This window comes from Salmo trutta, chromosome 28, assembly GCF_901001165.1.
Source record: "Salmo trutta chromosome 28, fSalTru1.1, whole genome shotgun sequence".
Classification (NCBI taxonomy): Eukaryota; Metazoa; Chordata; class Actinopteri; order Salmoniformes; family Salmonidae; genus Salmo; species Salmo trutta.
Window position 1 is genome coordinate 1,085,007 of NC_042984.1, and position 17,592 is coordinate 1,102,598.

The following is a 17,592-nucleotide window of genomic DNA, read 5'->3' on the forward strand; positions in this document are numbered from 1 at the left end:
CGGTCAAATAAATCTCACTTAGTTAATAAGCGAATAATTTTTATTGTTGACCAAATTCGACACTCTCATTGACCTTCATACAAAAAGGTCCTTGCTTGGTTGGTGAGCGAGACAGATTTTCCGCCGAGTTGGCCTCTCGTCCTCTTCCTCTCTGGTTGATATGAATGGAGAGAGTGACGATCAGGAAGAGGCGTCCTCTGCGTAGTGACATCACTGACACACACACAAACACACACACACACACACACCGCGTTCAAAACAACTGGGAACTCGGAACTCGTAACCCTCGGACATCAAATCAAATGTTATTGGTCACATGGTTAGCAGATGTTATTGTGAGTGTAGCGAAATGCTCGAGCTTCTAGTTCCGACAGTGCAGCAATATCTAACAAGTAATATCTAACAATTCCACAACAAAAACCTAATACACACAAATCTAAGTAAAGGAATGGAATTAGAAGGTATAAATATATAGATGAGCAATGTCAGAGCGGCATAGACTAAGATGCAAAAGATAGTATAGAATACAGTATATACATATGAGACGAGTAATGCAAGATATGTAAACATTGTTAATAAAGTGGCATTATTTAAAGTGACTAGTGTTGACAGTGTGTTTAAGACAACTGGGAATTTGGGAAAACAAGCTCCGACTGGGAAAAATCATTTTGAACGGTCATCCACCACGGAAGTCAAAACCTCTGGGATCTAAAGCTCCAACTTCAAAATCACTGACACCACTATTTGACCTCGTTTTTTTCAAGTTCCTGAATGCACCAACACACACACATACACACACACAGACACACACAGACACACACAGACACACACACAGACACACACACAGACACATGCACACAGACACACAGACGCGCACACGCACACAGACGCACACGCACACAGACACACACACACGCACACGCACACACACGCACACACACACACACACACACGCACACATACGCACACAGGGCTTGTTCAAAATTGCAGCCAACAGTGCAGGCGACTACTGACTGATCTACAAATCACCTTGCATCATAAATAACAATTCATTATTATCTGTGGATCAATAAGTCACTCACCAATTACCCACAATGCATCATGGATTTGATGCTCTCTCGAACATAGTCAGTGAGAAGGGTGCGATTTCCTGAATTAGGAGGAACCCCTCTTTATAATTATATTGGTCCATTTTTAGGCTATGACTCCGGTACACAAACGGGTAACCTAACGTTCAGTAGCAGGCATAAAATAAAATGGCTCAACACCATCACACAGAGGATATATCCATATCAATGAGACAAAACAAAATATTGATTAAGTCTTTCTTGGCTATGACCTGTCCTGAGCTAAATAGCCAAGGGGTCCCAAATGGTCTAGACTACCTACAGCCTATTCTTATTGCCAGATCTGTTTTCCCTATCAGCCCCTGCATGTGCTTCTTTTTGTTTCAAGTGTATTTAGAGGCCTGTGAACTAGGGTCTCTTTCTAAGGGGAGGTCTATAATAAAAAGTTATAAAACACAGCGAGTTATTTGGATAGGCCTACATTAAATATTGAATTATTAAAGTGATAGGCTAAAGAACTTTGGAAATTGTAGATAAGTTTGAATTTACACATGGATTTCAATAAACAAATGGATGAGTGTTCTATTCTCTCTGATTTAGTTCCTATGGCAACTCAGACGGATGACTGAATGGATGACTGAACTGAATGAAGGATGAATTAAATGATCAAATATGTTTGGAATGATGAGTTGCAAGCATTATGCATGTTCTGCACTTCATTTGGCTAGAAGGCATATAGTCCTACATTAGGGTATAACAACTGTATGGCTGCATGCCTCCAGAAGGGCATCTTCTGAGGCTGAGGGGGGCTTTTCTGAAGGAACATGGTGTTGTGGTGCTGCATGGAGATCACAAGCTCTTCAACTGGGCAGCAGTGGAGAGACGGAGGGAAGAGCCTATACGGACTCTCTATAGCAAAGGGTCTGAATTCTTATGTAAATAAGGTATGTTTTTTTAAATTATTTTGAATACATTTGCAAACGAATCTGATAACCTGTTTTCGCTGTCATTATGGGGTATTGTGTGTAGATTGATGAGGATTTTTTTAAATTTATTTAATTCATTTTAGAATAAGTCTGTAACGTAACAGAATGTGAAAAAAGGGAAGGGGTCTGAATACTTTCCGAATGCGCTGTAAATACTACTGTTTATTATTGCAGACAGAGCCCAGAGAATAGGAGATACGTCCCCGTCAGCCAGAGATACGTCCCCGTCAGCCAGAGATACGTCCCCGTCCCCGTCAGCCAGAGGTACGTCCCCGTCAGCCAGAGATCCGTCCCCGTCAGCCAGAGATACGTCCCCGTCAGCCAGAGATACGTCCCCGTCCCTGTCAGCCAGAGATACGTCCCCGTCAGCCAGAGGTACGTCCCCGTCAGCCAGAGGTACGTCCCCGTCCCTGTCAGCCAGAGATACGTCCCCGTCAGCCAGAGGTACGTCCCCGTCAGCCAGAGGTACGTCCCCGTCCCCGTCAGCCAGAGATACGTCCCCGTCAGACAGAGATACGTCCCCATCAGCCAGAGGTACGCCCCCGTCAGCCAGAGATACGTCCCCGTCAGCCAGAGATACGTCCCCGTCAGCCAGAGATACAGCCAGAGGTACGCCCCCGTCAGCCAGAGATACGTCCCCGTCAGCCAGAGATACGTCCCCGTCAGCCAGAGATACGTCCCCGTCCCCGTCAGCCAGAGATACGTCCCCGTCAGCCAGAGATACGTCCCCGTCAGCCAGAGATACGTCCCCGTCAGCCAGAGATACGTCCCCGTCAGCCAGAGGTACGTCCCCGTCAGCCAGAGATACGTCCCCGTCCCCGTCAGCCAGAGGTACGTACCCGTCAGCCAGAGATACGTCCATGCTGTAGAGAGACGTCTGTAGAGGACTGAAACTGCACTGTTGAAGACAGCACTAGTTGTATTCTGTCTAGACCCAGCTGGTAATCAAATCCTTTAGCTATCTAGACTCAGCTGGTAATCAAATCCTTTATCTATCTACACCCAGCTGGTAATCAAATCCTTTAGCTATCTAGACTCAGCTGGTAATCAAATCCTTTAGCTATTTACACTCAGCTGGTAATCAAATCCTTTAGCTATCTAGACTCAGCTGGTAATCAAATCCTTTAGCTATTTACACTCAGCTGGTAATCAAATCCTTTAGCTATCTACGCCCAGCTGGTAATCAAATCCTTTAGCTATCTACACTCAGCTGGTAATCAAATCCTTTAGCTATCTAGACTCAGCTGGTAATCAAATCCTTTAGCTATTTACACTCAGCTGGTAATCAAATCCTTTAGCTATCTACACCCAGCTGGTAATCAAATCCTTTAGCTATCTACACCCAGCTGGTAATCAAATCCTTTAGCTATTTACACTCAGCTGGTAATCAAATCCTTTAGCTATCTAGACTCAGCTGGTAATCAAATCCTTTAGCTATTTACACTCAGCTGGTAATCAAATCCTTTAGCTATCTACACCCAGCTGGTAATCAAATCCTTTAGCTATTTACACTCAGCTGGTAATCAAATCCTTTAGCTATCTACACTCAGCTGGTAATCAAATCCTTTAGCTATCTACACTCAGCTGAGGTGTACGGTAATAGACAACAGGAAGCTTAGCCAGAGATACGTCCCCGTCCCTGTCAGCCAGAGATACGTCCCCGTCAGCCAGAGGTACGTCCCCGTCAGCCAGAGGTACGTCCCCGTCCCTGTCAGCCAGAGATACGTCCCCGTCAGCCAGAGGTACGTCCCCGTCAGCCAGAGGTACGTCCCCGTCCCCGTCAGCCAGAGATACGCCCCGTCAGACAGAGATACGTCCCCATCAGCCAGAGGTACGCCCCCGTCCCCGTCAGCCAGAGATACGTCCCCGTCCCCGTCAGCCAGAGATACGTCCCCGTCAGCCAGAGATACGACCCCGTCAGCCAGAGATACGACCCCGTCAGCCAGAGATACGACCCCGTCAGCCAGAGATACGTCCCCGTCAGCCAGAGGTACGTCCCGTCAGCCAGAGGTACGTCCCCGTCAGCCAGAGGTACGTCCCCGTCAGCCAGAGATACGTCCCCGTCAGCCAGAGATACGTCCCCGTCAGCCAGAGATACGTCCCAGTCAGCCAGAGGTACGTCCCCGTCAGCCAGAGGTACGTCCCCGTCAGCCAGAGGTACGTCCCCGTCAGCCAGAGGTACGTCCCCGTCAGCCAGAGATACGTCCCCGTCCCCGTCAGCCAGAGATATGTCCCCGTCAGCCAGAGATACGTCCCCGTCAGCCAGAGGTACGTCCCCGTCAGCCAGAGGTACGTCCCCGTCAGCCAGAGGTACGTCCCCGTCAGCCAGAGGTACGTCCCCGTCAGTCAGAGGTACGTCCCCGTCAGCCAGAGGTACGTCCCCGTCAGCCAGAGGTACGTCCCCGTCCCCGTCAGCCAGAGGTACGTCCCCGTCAGCCAGAGGTACGCCCCCGTCAGCCAGAGATACGTCCCCGTCAGCCAGAGGTACGTCCCCGTCAGCCAGAGGTACGTCCCCGTCAGCCAGAGATACGTCCCCGTCAGCCAGAGGTACGTACCCGTCAGCCAGAGGTACGTCCCCGTCCCCGTCAGCCAGAGATACGTCCCCGTCCCCGTCAGCCAGAGGTACGTCCCCGTCAGCCAGAGATACGTCCCCGTCAGCCAGAGATACGTCCCCGTCCCCGTCAGCCAGAGATACGTCCCCGTCAGCCAGAGATACGTCCCCGTCCCCGTCAGCCAGAGGTACGTCCCCGTCAGCCAGAGATACGTCCCCGTCCCGGTCAGCCAGAGATACGTCCCCGTCAGCCAGAGATTCGTCCCCGTCAGCCAGAGATACGTCCCCGTCCCCGTCAGCCAGAGATACGTCCCCGTCAGCCAGAGATACGTCCCCATCCCCGTCAGCCAGAGATACGTCCCCGTCAGCCAGAGATACGTCCCCGTCAGCCAGAGATACGTCCCCGTCAGCCAGAGGTACGTCCCCGTCCCCGTCAGCCAGAGATACGTCCCCGTCCCCGTCAGCCAGAGGTACGTCCCCGTCAGCCAGAGATACGTCCCCGTCCCCGTCAGCCAGAGATACGTCCCCGTCAGCCAGAGATACGTCCCCGTCAGCCAGAGATACGTCCCCGTCAGCCAGAGATACGTCCCCGTCAGCCAGAGATACGTCCCCGTCAGCCAGAGGTACGTCCCCGTCCCCGTCAGCCAGAGATACGTCCCCGTCCCCGTCAGCCAGAGGTACGTACCCGTCAGCCAGAGATACGTCCATGCTGTAGAGAGACGTCTGTAGAGGACTGAAACTGCACTGTTGAAGACAGCACTAGTTGTATTCTGTCTAGACCCAGCTGGTAATCAAATCCTTTAGCTATCTAGACTCAGCTGGTAATCAAATCCTTTATCTATCTACACCCAGCTGGTAATCAAATCCTTTAGCTATCTAGACTCAGCTGGTAATCAAATCCTTTAGCTATTTACACTCAGCTGGTAATCAAATCCTTTAGCTATCTAGACTCAGCTGGTAATCAAATCCTTTAGCTATTTACACTCAGCTGGTAATCAAATCCTTTAGCTATCTACACCCAGCTGGTAATCAAATCCTTTAGCTATCTACACTCAGCTGGTAATCAAATCCTTTAGCTATCTAGACTCAGCTGGTAATCAAATCCTTTAGCTATTTACACTCAGCTGGTAATCAAATCCTTTAGCTATCTACACCCAGCTGGTAATCAAATCCTTTAGCTATCTACACCCAGCTGGTAATCAAATCCTTTAGCTATTTACACTCAGCTGGTAATCAAATCCTTTAGCTATCTAGACTCAGCTGGTAATCAAATCCTTTAGCTATTTACACTCAGCTGGTAATCAAATCCTTTAGCCATCTACACCCAGCTGGTAATCAAATCCTTTAGCTATTTACACTCAGCTGGTAATCAAATCCTTTAGCTATCTACACTCAGCTGGTAATCAAATCCTTTAGCTATCTACACTCAGCTGAGGTGTACGGTAATAGACAACAGGAAGCTTAACTTGAAAAGTGTAGGATACCTCTTTCCGGTTTCCCTGACTTCCGTTTTTTTATATCGTGTTATTCTTGTTCGTGTAGAACTCCTCACAGGCCGTTTGGTGTACATTTATTTAGTTGATGAGATGAAAACTTCCAAATCTCTGGAAGGTATTATTGTACGTCAGAATTGTAACACAAGATTTGTCCGAGCCTAAAATGTTAGTCCGTAATCGTTACATAGTGTTTCATGCATGGATTTTCTTCAGATCCCAAGCCACACGTTACCAAACCCAGCCCACTGTGTTTGATTGACATGTCTAACATCGAAAATGTAAATGAGCAATGAGGAAACGGAATAGCAAAATTAAGCATTGCAATCATTTATCGAATTTGGAATGTCAAAATTATAAAGATCAGTCTTAAACCAGAGAGTATACAATTGAGAATACATTTTATTTTTGTCACAAATCTCGCTGTCACAACAAGGGAATGAAATAGAGAACAGGAGAAATGTTTTGTAATTGAAGCATCTACATTTAGTTTGTAAATGTGTCAGTGTTACACTGGATAGTACCATGGAAATTAAATATAAAACACACTTTGATATTTATTTTTCAGATTGGCAGACTTAATGCATACTCAAATCATGAAAATTATCATTTAATATATATTTATCATTTCAATTTTGTCACAAAACATGCATACCCATTTAGGAAAAGGAATAGCAAACATGAAATTGATTTATCATTTGCTCATCATGCTAAACACTTCCATAGACACCAACCAATGAAGAGTATCCTGGTAAATGAAAACCTCATCTGATTGGTTAGAAGAAACCGACCGGTCCCACCTCCAAGAGAGCTCCTGGTCTCTTCCCCATTCTTATTATTCTAGTGATGGGGCATTGAGTCTTCCCCATTAATATACCAGTGATGGGGCATTGAGTCTTCCCCATTCTTATTATTCTAGTGATGGGGCATTGAGTCTTCCCCATTCTTATTATACTAGTGATGGGGCATTGAGTCTTCCCCATTCTTATTATTCTAGTGATGGGGCATTGAGTCTTCCCCATTCTTATTATACTAGTGATGGGGCATTGAGTCTTCCCCATTCTTATTATACTAGTGATGGGGCATTGAGTCTTCCCCATTCTTATTATTCTAGTGATGGGGCATTGAGTCTTCTCCATTATTATTCTAGTGATGGGGCATTGAGTCTTCTCCATTAATATACCAGTGATGGGGCATTGAGTCTTCCCCATTCTTATTATTCTAGTGATGGGGCATTGAGTCTTCCCCATTAATATACCAGTGATGGGGCATTGAGTCTTCCCCATTAATATACCAGTGATGGGGCATTGAGTCTTCCCCATTAATATACCAGTGATGGGGCATTGAGTCTTCCCCATTAATATACCAGTGATGGGGCATTGAGTCTTCCCCATTAATATACCAGTGATGGGGCATTGAGTCTTCCCCATTAATATACCAGTGATGGGGCATTGAGTCTTCCCCATTAATATACCAGTGATGGGGCATTGAGTCTTTCCCATTATTATACTAGTGATGGGGCATTGAGTCTTCCCCATTCTTATTATCAGCATGGATCAGATTGGTAGCACGGCCCACTATATTGTTTCTGCAGTGAGGATTTACCCTCTTTAGAGAATTATTTTGTAACTTATCTACAGAAAAACGCGAACGACCCATTACTATATTATACAGCGGTGCTCTCTCCTTGCTTACAAATTGCTGTTTGTACATCTACAAATCAGTCGTCAAGGTAGGGTGCTTAAAGCACTGCCGAAATTCTGAGCACGCAAAATTGACATGTGCAGGTGTACAGATGCAATTATTACTCACCAATATTAAGTCACACGTTTGCGAATGTGATTATAACTACAATTTCATTTTTTCCCCTTCATATTCACAAAATCATCAGTTACACATTTGTTAAACGTGTTTAACTACAGATTATTATTTCGTGTTCACAACTCATCATTTACACATTTATAAATCTATTCCACATGCTGAAATCATTATCAATGATTTACCTCCATATCCGTCGGCTCAGCAGCTCCAGAGACATGCCCAGACCACTAAGCACCAACAGTCTGTCATGGCCGGTCAGATAGCCTAGCGGTTAAGAGTGTTGAGCCAGTAACCTGAAAGGTTCGAATCCCAGAGCTGACAAGGTGAAAAAAAACGGTCGATGTGCCCTTGAGCAAGTCCCCTGAACCCTAATTGCTACTGTAAGTCGCTCTGGATAAAAGCGTCTGCTAAATGACTAAAATGTAAATCTAAATTCCCTCAGGGAAATAGATGGAGCAAAGAGAAGAAAAACACATATTGAATTGATCACATGGTGAATGAACGCAATGAATTGTTTATTTAATGTTATGATGGACACAGCCTCTGCTCAAAGTCAGAACTCCAGAAGGAATCGTTTTGGTGTCTGCAGTTTGTGAATGACACTGTGCTCATCAAACTTGAATGGTGTTCAACTGCAGCCCGCAATTCGGGGAATTCCTGGGTCGTGGATGAAGCCCCCCCCTGTGAGGACGAGACATCTTCATGCTTGTGACACTTTGAATGTGGGTCAAAATAGAAATCAAAATATTACCTCAAAGTTTTTTTTCACCCCTGCTCAAAACAACTGGGAACTCAAGCTTCGACTGGGGAAGTATAGTTTTAAAAACAGTCAACTTGGAAACTCAGGCATCTTCCTAGAGCCTCTGACCTGAAGATCCCTGACATCATGATTTGACCTTGTTTGTTCCAGAGCTCCCAGTTGTCTTGACAACAGCGTCAGGTGCAGCAGGGACACCAACATCCTTAAGTTGTCCCGCCAACCCCGTTGTCCCACCGACCCCGTTGTCCCACCGACCCCGTTGTCCCATCGACCCCGTTGTCCCACCGACCCCGTTGTCCCACCGACCCCGTTGTCCCATCGACCCCGTTGTCCCACCGATCCCGTTGTCCCATCGACCCCGTTGTCCCACCGACCCCGTTGTCCCACCGACCCCGTTGTCCCATCGACCCCGTTGTCCCACCGATCCCATTGTCCCATCGACCCCGTTGTCTCTTCTTTCCCAGATTTGATCAGAGTATTTCAGATGAATCAGCAGTAATGTATGTTATAATAGTGTAATGACCCTGGGTTTGTAAGCGCGGATATCGACTCCGCCGCTCGAGCTTTTGGGGCACAGTCGATAGCGCGCTGGACTTCGGACTAGAAGGTTGAGGGTTCGGGACCTGCTCCCTGCCTGTTTCATTACAATACTTTATCTCCTATCATATTTCTTAGCTGAAATTAGGATTTGACCTCCGCTGTAGATGGGTTGTTACCTGACAACGTCAGGAAAACGCTTCAATGGGGCAGAAGTCTGAGTAGTTGTGATTCTGGATGGCCAGATAGATACCAACAATGACAAGACACTGCCATGTGGGGAATCGTGACTCGTTGTAGCTAGTTTCATCTTGTTCTTGATACCATGTCTTGTTTTGAGTTGTTTTTGACTGATTTCATATCCATACTAATGTGGATCAAATTTGCTAGCTAGCTAACATACAACTATAACGATGTATTTGACAGACAAGTGCTCATTCATTTTTGTTTTCAATAAACTCTGGAGACTAAATACAGTTTACATGTCAACAATCTGAGCCAATCTGCTCCATGGTTGTTCACTTGTCCGTTTTGTTACTAAGCAACCAACCCATCTTGACTCAAGTGGTCTCATTCCAGTGTTCCTTCATGCTCTCAGCGCCCCCTGGTGGATGACACTGGCAACGTAGGGAACTGAAACACTAAATTCACTTTGCGATGTTAATTAATATTTATTACCTCTCCAATACAACAATTTAAAACATTATCTTTCCTGAAAGACCTTTAACTACAGATAATATTCACACAAATGGGCATGGTGGATTATCATGTGTTTATATTCTAATAGACTGACAGACACCACAGGGGTTAGAGGTCAGGGATCAGAGGTCAGGAGGTAGAGGTCAGGAGGTAGAGGTCAGGAGGTAGAGGTCAGGGGGTAGAGGTCAGGGGGTAGAGATCAGGGGTCAGAGGTCAGGAGGTAGAGATCAGGAGGTAGAGGTCAGGAGGTAGAGGTCAGGAGGTAGAGGTCAGGAGGTAGAGGTCAGGAGGTAGAGGTCAGGGGTCAGGAGGTAGAGGTCAGGAGGTAGAGATCAGGAGGTAGAGATCAGGAGGTAGAGATCAGGAGGTAGAGGGTAGAGGTCAGGGGTCAGAAGGTAGAGGTCAGGAGGTAGAGATCAGGGGTCAGGAGGTAGAGGTCAGGAGGTAGAGATCAGGGGTCAGGAGGTAGAGGTCAGGAGGTAGAGGTCAGGGGTCAGGAGGTAGAGGTCAGGAGGTAGAGATCAGGGGTCAGAGGCCAGGAGGTAGAGATCAGGGGTCAGGAGGTAGAGGTCAGGGGTCAGGAGGTAGAGATCAGGGGTCAGGAGGTAGAGGTCAGGGGTCAGGAGGTAGAGGTCAGGGGGTAGAGATCAGGGGTCAGGAGGTAGAGATCAGGGGTCAGGGGGTAGAGGTCAGGGGTCAGAGGGTAGAGATCAGGGGTTACTTTTCCGTCAGTTATTTTTCTCATTTCACTTCACCAATTTGGACTATTTTGTGATTGTCCATGACATGAAATCCAAATAAAAATACATTTAAATTACAGGTTGTAATGCAACCAATTACCTTCAGAAGTCACATAATTAGTTAAATAAAGTCCACCTGTGTGCAATCTAAGTGTCACATGATCTGTCACATGATCTCAGTATATATACACCTGTTCTGAAAGGCCCCAGAGTTTAAGCAAGGGGCACCACCAAGCAAGCGGCACCATGAAGACCAAGGAGATCTCCAAACAGGTCAGGGACAAAGTTGTGGAGAAGTACAGATCAGAGTTGGGTTATAAAGAAATATCAGAAACTTTGAATATCCCACGGAGCACCATTAAATCCATTATTAAAAAATGGAAAGAATATGGCACCACAACAAACCTGTCAAGAGAGGGCCGCCCACCAAAGCTCACAGGCCAGGCAAGGAGGGCATTAATCAGAGAGGCAACAAAGAGACCAAAGATAACCCTGAAGGAGCTGCAAAGCTCAACAGCAGAGATTGGAGTATCTGTCCATAGGACCACTTTAAGCCGTACACTCCACAGAGTTGGGTTTTACGGAAGAGTGGCCAGAAAAAAGCCATTGCTTAAAGAAATAAATAAGCAAACACATTTGGTGTTCGCCAAAGGGCATGTGGGAGACTCCCCAAACATATGGAAGAAGGTACTCTGGTCAGAAGAGATTAAAATTGAGCTTTTTGGCGATCAAGGAAAACGCTATGTCTGGCGCAAATCCAATGCCTCTCATCACCCCGAGAACACCATCCCCACAGTGAAGCATGGTGGTGGCAGCATCATGCTGTGGGGATGTTTTTCATCGGCAGGGACTGGGAAACTGGTAAGAATTGAAGGAATGATGGATGGCGCAAAATACAGGGAAATTCTTGAGGGAAACCTGTTTTAGTCTTCCAGAGATTTGAGACTGGGACAGAGGTTCACCTTCCAGCAGGACAATGACCCTAAGCATACTGCTAAAGCAACAGTGGTTTAAGGGGAAACATTTAAATGTCTTGGAATTACCTAGTCAAAGCCCAGACCGCAATCCAATTGAGAATCTGTGGTATGACTTAAAGATTTCTGTACACAAGCAGAACCCATCCAACTTGAAGGAGCTGGAGCAGTTTTGCCTTGAAGAATGGGTAAAATCCCAGTGGCTAGATGTGCCAAGCTTATAGAGACATACCCCAAGAGACTTGCAGCTGTAATTGCTGCAAAAGGTGGCTCTACAAAGTATTGACTTTGGGGGGGGGGTGAGTAGTTATGCACGCTCAAGTTCTGTTTTTTTGTCTTATTTCTTGTTTGTTTCACAATAAAACATATTTTGCATCTTCAAAGTGGCAGGCATGTTGTGTAAATCAAATTAGAGAGAGAGGGGGATTGTATAGAGCAGCGAGAGAGAGATGACTTTAGGTCCTAACTGTATCTGGTGTAGCCTCAGCTTTAGGTCCTAACTGTATCTGGTGTAGCCTCAGCTTTAGGTCCTAACTGTATCTGGTGTTAGTGTAGCCTCAGCTTTAGGTCCTAAATGTATCTGGTGTAGCCTCAGCTTTAGGTCCTAACTGTATCTGGTGTTAGTGTAGCCTCAGCTTTAGGATCTAACTGTATCTGGTGTAGCCTCAGCTTTAGGACCTAACTGTATCTGGTGTAGCCTCAGCTTTAGGTCCTAACTGTATCTGGTGTATAGTATTTCAACCACATTAAATACGCATCCAAGCCGAACTGAAATCTTACCAGAAACATGTTTGGTTGTTTTAACAGCTTTTAATGTCCTTAAAACTGGTCAAACTAATTTCATTTGGAAATATTTGCACAGAAAAACATTCATGTTTTTTTTGGAGGGGGGGATTATTGCATTTTCTCCCCGGTCCCTAAACGCCGTTCCTGTGTGACAGAAGCAGAGATTGAAGAGGAAAACAAAACTTTACCGATTATCAAGTAGATTGAAGCATTCATTCTATTGATTTCTGACATTATTCTGGTGAGTAAGGGGTTGCTCAGTCTTCTAGGTTAACATATAGCCTAACGACAGAAGAAAAGCTGCATGTATCTGACTCAATATCAGTGGACTAACAAACACGTTGGTAATAAGCAGAAACACAGGCCTATCTAAAAAAAATATATATATATATAAAATAAAATCGTTATGCAATCTTTGTAGCCTTCAGCGTATTTTCTATATTAGCGGGTAATGACCTCAGATGTTCTCTCTATCACATATAGTCGGGCGGTTGGTGACGGGTGTGTGTGAACAAACAGCTGATCCGCTCATCACTAGTGTGTGTGACTGTACATTTATGTGTGTGTGTGTGTGTGTGTGTGTGTGTGTGTGTTTTACTGGATACAGTCCATGACATGTATCTGCAGTGTGTCCATGTCGGGGGCTTGGTACTGGCACTTTGGACAGCGGTAGTCAGGAAGCTCTTCAGCCCCGCCTCCAGAGACACCCCCTGCCACTCCTGCAGCCAATCCCACGCTGCGGAAGGAGGAAGGGGGAGGGGCCGTGTTAAAGGCAACCCCTGGGAAATGTAACAGAAAGAGAGAAAATAAGAAGAAAAAAAAGGGATGAAGAAGTGACACACACACACACAACCGGCCAAATGCTTGGACACACCTACTCGTTCAAGGAATTATCTTTATTTTTACTATTTTCTACATTGTAGAATAATAGTGAAGACATCAAAACTATGAAATAACACATATGGAATCATGTAGTAACCAAAAAAGTGTTAAATCTAAATATATTTCAAAGTAGCCACCCTTTGCCTTGATGACAGCTTAGCACACTCTTTGAATTCTCTCAACCAGCTTCATGAGGTAGTCACCGGGAATGCATTTCAATTAACAGGTGTGTCTTCTTAAAAGTTAATTTGTGGAATTTCTTTCCTTCTTAATGCGTTTGAGCCAATCAGTTGTGTTGTGACAAGGTAGGGGGTATACAGAAGATAGCCCTATTTGGTAAAATATCAAGTCCATATTATGGCAAAAACAGCTCAAATAAGCAAAGAGAAATGACAGTCCATCATTACTTTAAGACATGAAGGTCAGTCAATTCGGAAAATTTCAAGAACTTTGAAAGTTTCTTCAAGTGCCGTCACAAAAGCCATCAAGCGCTATGATGAAACTGGCTCTCATGAGGACCGCCACAGGAAAGGAAGACCCAGAGTTATATCTGCTGCAGAGGATACGTTCATTAGAGTTACCAGCCACAGAAATTGCAGCCCAAATAAATGCTTCAGAGTTCAAGTAACAGACACATCTCAACATCAACTGTTCAGAGGAGACTGTGTGAATCAGGCCTTCATGGTTGAATTGCTGCAGAGAAACCACTACTAAAGGACACCAATAAGAAGAAGAGACTTGCTTGTGCCAAGAAACATGAGCAATGACATTAGACTGTGGAAATCTGTCCTTTGGCAAAAAGTGGCTATTTGAAGAATCTCAAATATAAAATATATTTGTTTAACAGTTTTTTAGTTACTACATGATTCCATGTGTGTTATTTCATAGTTTTGATGTCTTCACTATTATTCTACAATGTAGAAAATAGTAAAAATACGTAAAAACCCTGGAATGAGTAGGTGGTTGGTTGGTGTGTGTGTGTGCGTGTGTGTGTGTGTGTGTGTGTGTGTACCTGGTTGGTTGGTGTGTGTGTGTGTGTGTGTGTGTGTGTGTGTGTGTACCTGGTTGGTCGGTGTGTGTGTGTGTACCTGGTTGGTTGGTCGGTGTGTGTGTGTGTGTGTGTGTGTGTGTACCTGGTTGGTCGGTGTGTGTGTGTGTGTGTGTGTGTGTGTGTGTGTGTGTGTGTGTGTGTACCTGGTTGGTTGGTCGGTGTGTGTGTGTGTGTGTGTGTGTGTGTGTGTGTACCTGGTTGGTTGGTCGGTGTGTGTGTGTGTGTGTGTGTGTGTGTGTGTGTGTGTGTGTGTGTGTGTGTGTGTGTGTGTACCTGGTTGTGGAGGGATGTGGGGTCGTGGTATGAAGTCTTCCAGGTGTCTCTGCTGCATCTCCTCCATCCGAGCCCTTAAAAACAAACACACATTATATCAACCCATAAATCCCATTCTAGTGTGTGGTGTGTGTGTGTGTGTGTGTGTGTTACCGTGACGTCCCCTCCTGTTTCAGACGCTCCATCTCAGCCAGCGCCGTGTTCAGCTGGTCTTGAAGCTCCTCCTTCCTCTGGTTCAACTTCTCTCTGGCCTCCCGCTCCGCTAGGAAGTCCGCCTTGTAGATCTCAGCCTGACACACACACACAGACCACACACACACACACACACACACACTTCATTTCAATATACAAATATCATTCAAATGTCAAAGGTCACAGGTACACTACCGGTCTAAAGTTTTAGAACCCCGACTCATTCAAGGGTTTCCCTTTATTTTTACTATTTTCTACTTTGTAGAATAATAGTGAAGACATCAACACTATGAAATAACACATATGGAATCGTGTAGTAACTAAAAAACTGTTAAACGAATCAAAATATATTTTATATGTGAGATTCTTCGAATAGCCACCCTTTGCCTTGATGACAGCTTTGCACACTTGACATTTTCTCAACCAGCTTCAGCTGGAATGCATTTCCAACAGTCTTGAAGGAGTTCCCACATATGCTGAGCACTTGTTGGCTGCTTTTCCTTCACTCTGCGGTCGGACTCATCTCAAATCATCTCAATTTGGTTGAGGTTGGGGGATTGTGGAGGCCAGGTCATCTGATGCAGCACTCCATCACTCTCTTTCTTGGTCAAATAGCCCTTACACAGCCTGGAGGTGTGTTGGGTCATTGTCTTGTTGAATAACAAATGATAGTCCCACTAAGCCCAAACCAGATGGGATGGCGTATCGCTGCAGAATGCTGTGGTAGTCATGCTGGTTAAGTGTGCCTTGAATTCTAAATAAATCACTGACAGTGTCACCAGCAAAGCACCACCACATCATAACACCTCCTCCATGCTTCACGGTGGGAATCACACATGCAGAGATCATCCGTTCACCCACACCGCGTCTCACAAAGACATGGCGGTTGGAACCAAAAATCTCCAATTTAGACTCCAGACCAAAGGACAGATTTCCACCGGTCTAATGTCCATTGCTTGTGTTTCTTGGCCCAAGCAAGTCTCTTCTTCTTATTGGTGTCCTTTAGTAGTGGTTTCTTTGCAGCAATTCGACCACGAAGGCCTGATTCACACAGTCTCCTCTGAACAGTTGATGTTGAGATGTGTCTGTTACTTGAACTGTGAAGCATTTATTTGGGCTGCAATTTCTGAGGCTGGTAACTCTAATGAACTTATCCTCTGCAGCAGAGGTAACTCTGGGTCTTCCTTTCCTGTCCTCATGAGAGCCAGTTTCATCATAGTGCTTGATGGTTTTTGCGACTGCACTTGAAAAAAACTTTCAAAGTTCTTGAAGTTTTCCATATTGACTGACCTTCATGTCTTAAAGTAATGATGGTCTGTCATTTCTCTTTGCTTATTTGAGCTGTTGTTGCCATAATATGGACTTGGTCTTTCACCAAATAGGGCTATCTTCTGTATATCACCCCTACCTTGTTACAACACAAATGATTGGCTCAAACACATTAAGAATGAATGAAATTCCACAAATTAACATTTAACAAAGAACACCTGTTAATTGAAATGCATTCCAGGTGACTATCTCATGAAGCTAGTTGAGAGAATGCCAAGAGTGTGCAAAGCTGTCATCAAGGCAAAGGGTGGCTATTTAAAAAAATCTAAAAAATAAAATCTATTTAGATTTTTTTTAAACAATTTTTTGCCTACTACATGATTCCATATGTTATTTCATAGTTTTTATATCTTAGTCATGGATGCAGAAAGCCATTTGTTCTCCCGGTGGCAGATAGAGGACAATTCCACAGATACGGAAGTTCAGAAATTAGGGGGCACCTGATGAATACCAGAAGGGTAAATAAGTAGGGGCCACCTGATGAACACCAGAAGGGTAAATAAGTAGGGGCCACCTTATGAACACCAGAAGGGTAAATAAGTAGGGGCCACCTGATGAACACCAGAAGGGTAAATAAGTAGGGGCCACCTGATGAATACCAGAAGGGTTTCAGCCCTCCAGGACTGGAGGTGAACAGCCCTGACCTCGTCTCATCTCCTGTATATAGGGGCCAAGCCAAGCACTGGAGGCAGGGAGTGCGTACCTCCTCTCACACAAATAATCTCATAGCGCAGGCTATCGCTTCCTCTGTACAAGCCTCTGGCCCTCAGCCCCTAGCCAAAGCAACAGGGGTGAGGGTGTACCTGGGCAGTGAGAACAGGTGTGAGGGTGTACCTGGGCAGTGAGAACAGGTGTGAGGGTGTACCTGGGCAGTGAGAACAGGTGTGAGGGTGTACCTGGGCAGTGAAAACAGATGTGAGGGTGTACCTGGGCGGTGAGAACAGGTGTGAGGGTGTACCTGGGCGGTGAGAAAAGGTGTGAGGGTGTACCTGGGCGGTGAGAACAGGTGTGAGGGTATACCTGGGCGGTCAGAACAGGTGTGAGGGTGTACCTGGGCGGTGAGAACAGGTGTGAGGGTGTGTACCTGGGCGGTGAGAACAGGTGTGAGGGTGTGTACCTGGGCGGTCAGAACAGGTGTGAGGGTGTGTACCTGGGCGGTCAGAACAGGTGTGAGTGTGTACCTGGGTGGTGAGAACAGGTGTGAGGGTGTACCTGGGCAGTGAGAACAGGTGTGAGGGTGTACCTGGGCGGTGAGAACAGGTGTGAGGGTGTACCTGGGCGGTCAGAACAGGTGTGAGGGTGTACCTGGGCGGTGAGAACAGGTGTGAGTGTGTGTACCTGGGCGGTGAGAACAGGTGTGAGGGTGTACCTGGGCGGTGAGAACAGGTGTGAGTGTGTACCTGGGCGGTCAGTACAGGTGTGAGGGTGTACCTGGGCAGTGAGAACAGGTG

At 45.9% G+C, this 17,592-nt stretch overlaps 1 protein-coding gene across 6 annotated transcripts in view; it reads right to left on the minus strand.

Moving 5' to 3' along the window:
• Nucleotides 1–12,416: 12,416 nt before the first annotated feature.
• The window catches only part of LOC115165245 (NF-kappa-B essential modulator), a 32,652-nt gene continuing 27,476 nt past the window's right edge, over nucleotides 12,417–17,592 (minus strand). For 5 of the 6 annotated variants that reach the window (XM_029718244.1, XM_029718243.1, XM_029718242.1 and 2 more), the window contains exons 12-14: nucleotides 14,774–14,910; nucleotides 14,621–14,694; nucleotides 12,417–13,150 (exon numbers count right to left, since the gene is read on the minus strand). In XM_029718244.1, coding sequence (XP_029574104.1) covers nucleotides 12,888–13,150; nucleotides 14,621–14,694; nucleotides 14,774–14,910 — 474 coding nt within the window. In that variant the 3' untranslated portion in view covers nucleotides 12,417–12,887. Of the gene's footprint in view, nucleotides 13,194–14,620; nucleotides 14,695–14,773; nucleotides 14,911–17,592 lie in introns of all 6 variants that reach the window. The other variant, XM_029718245.1, reaches the window with a different exon arrangement.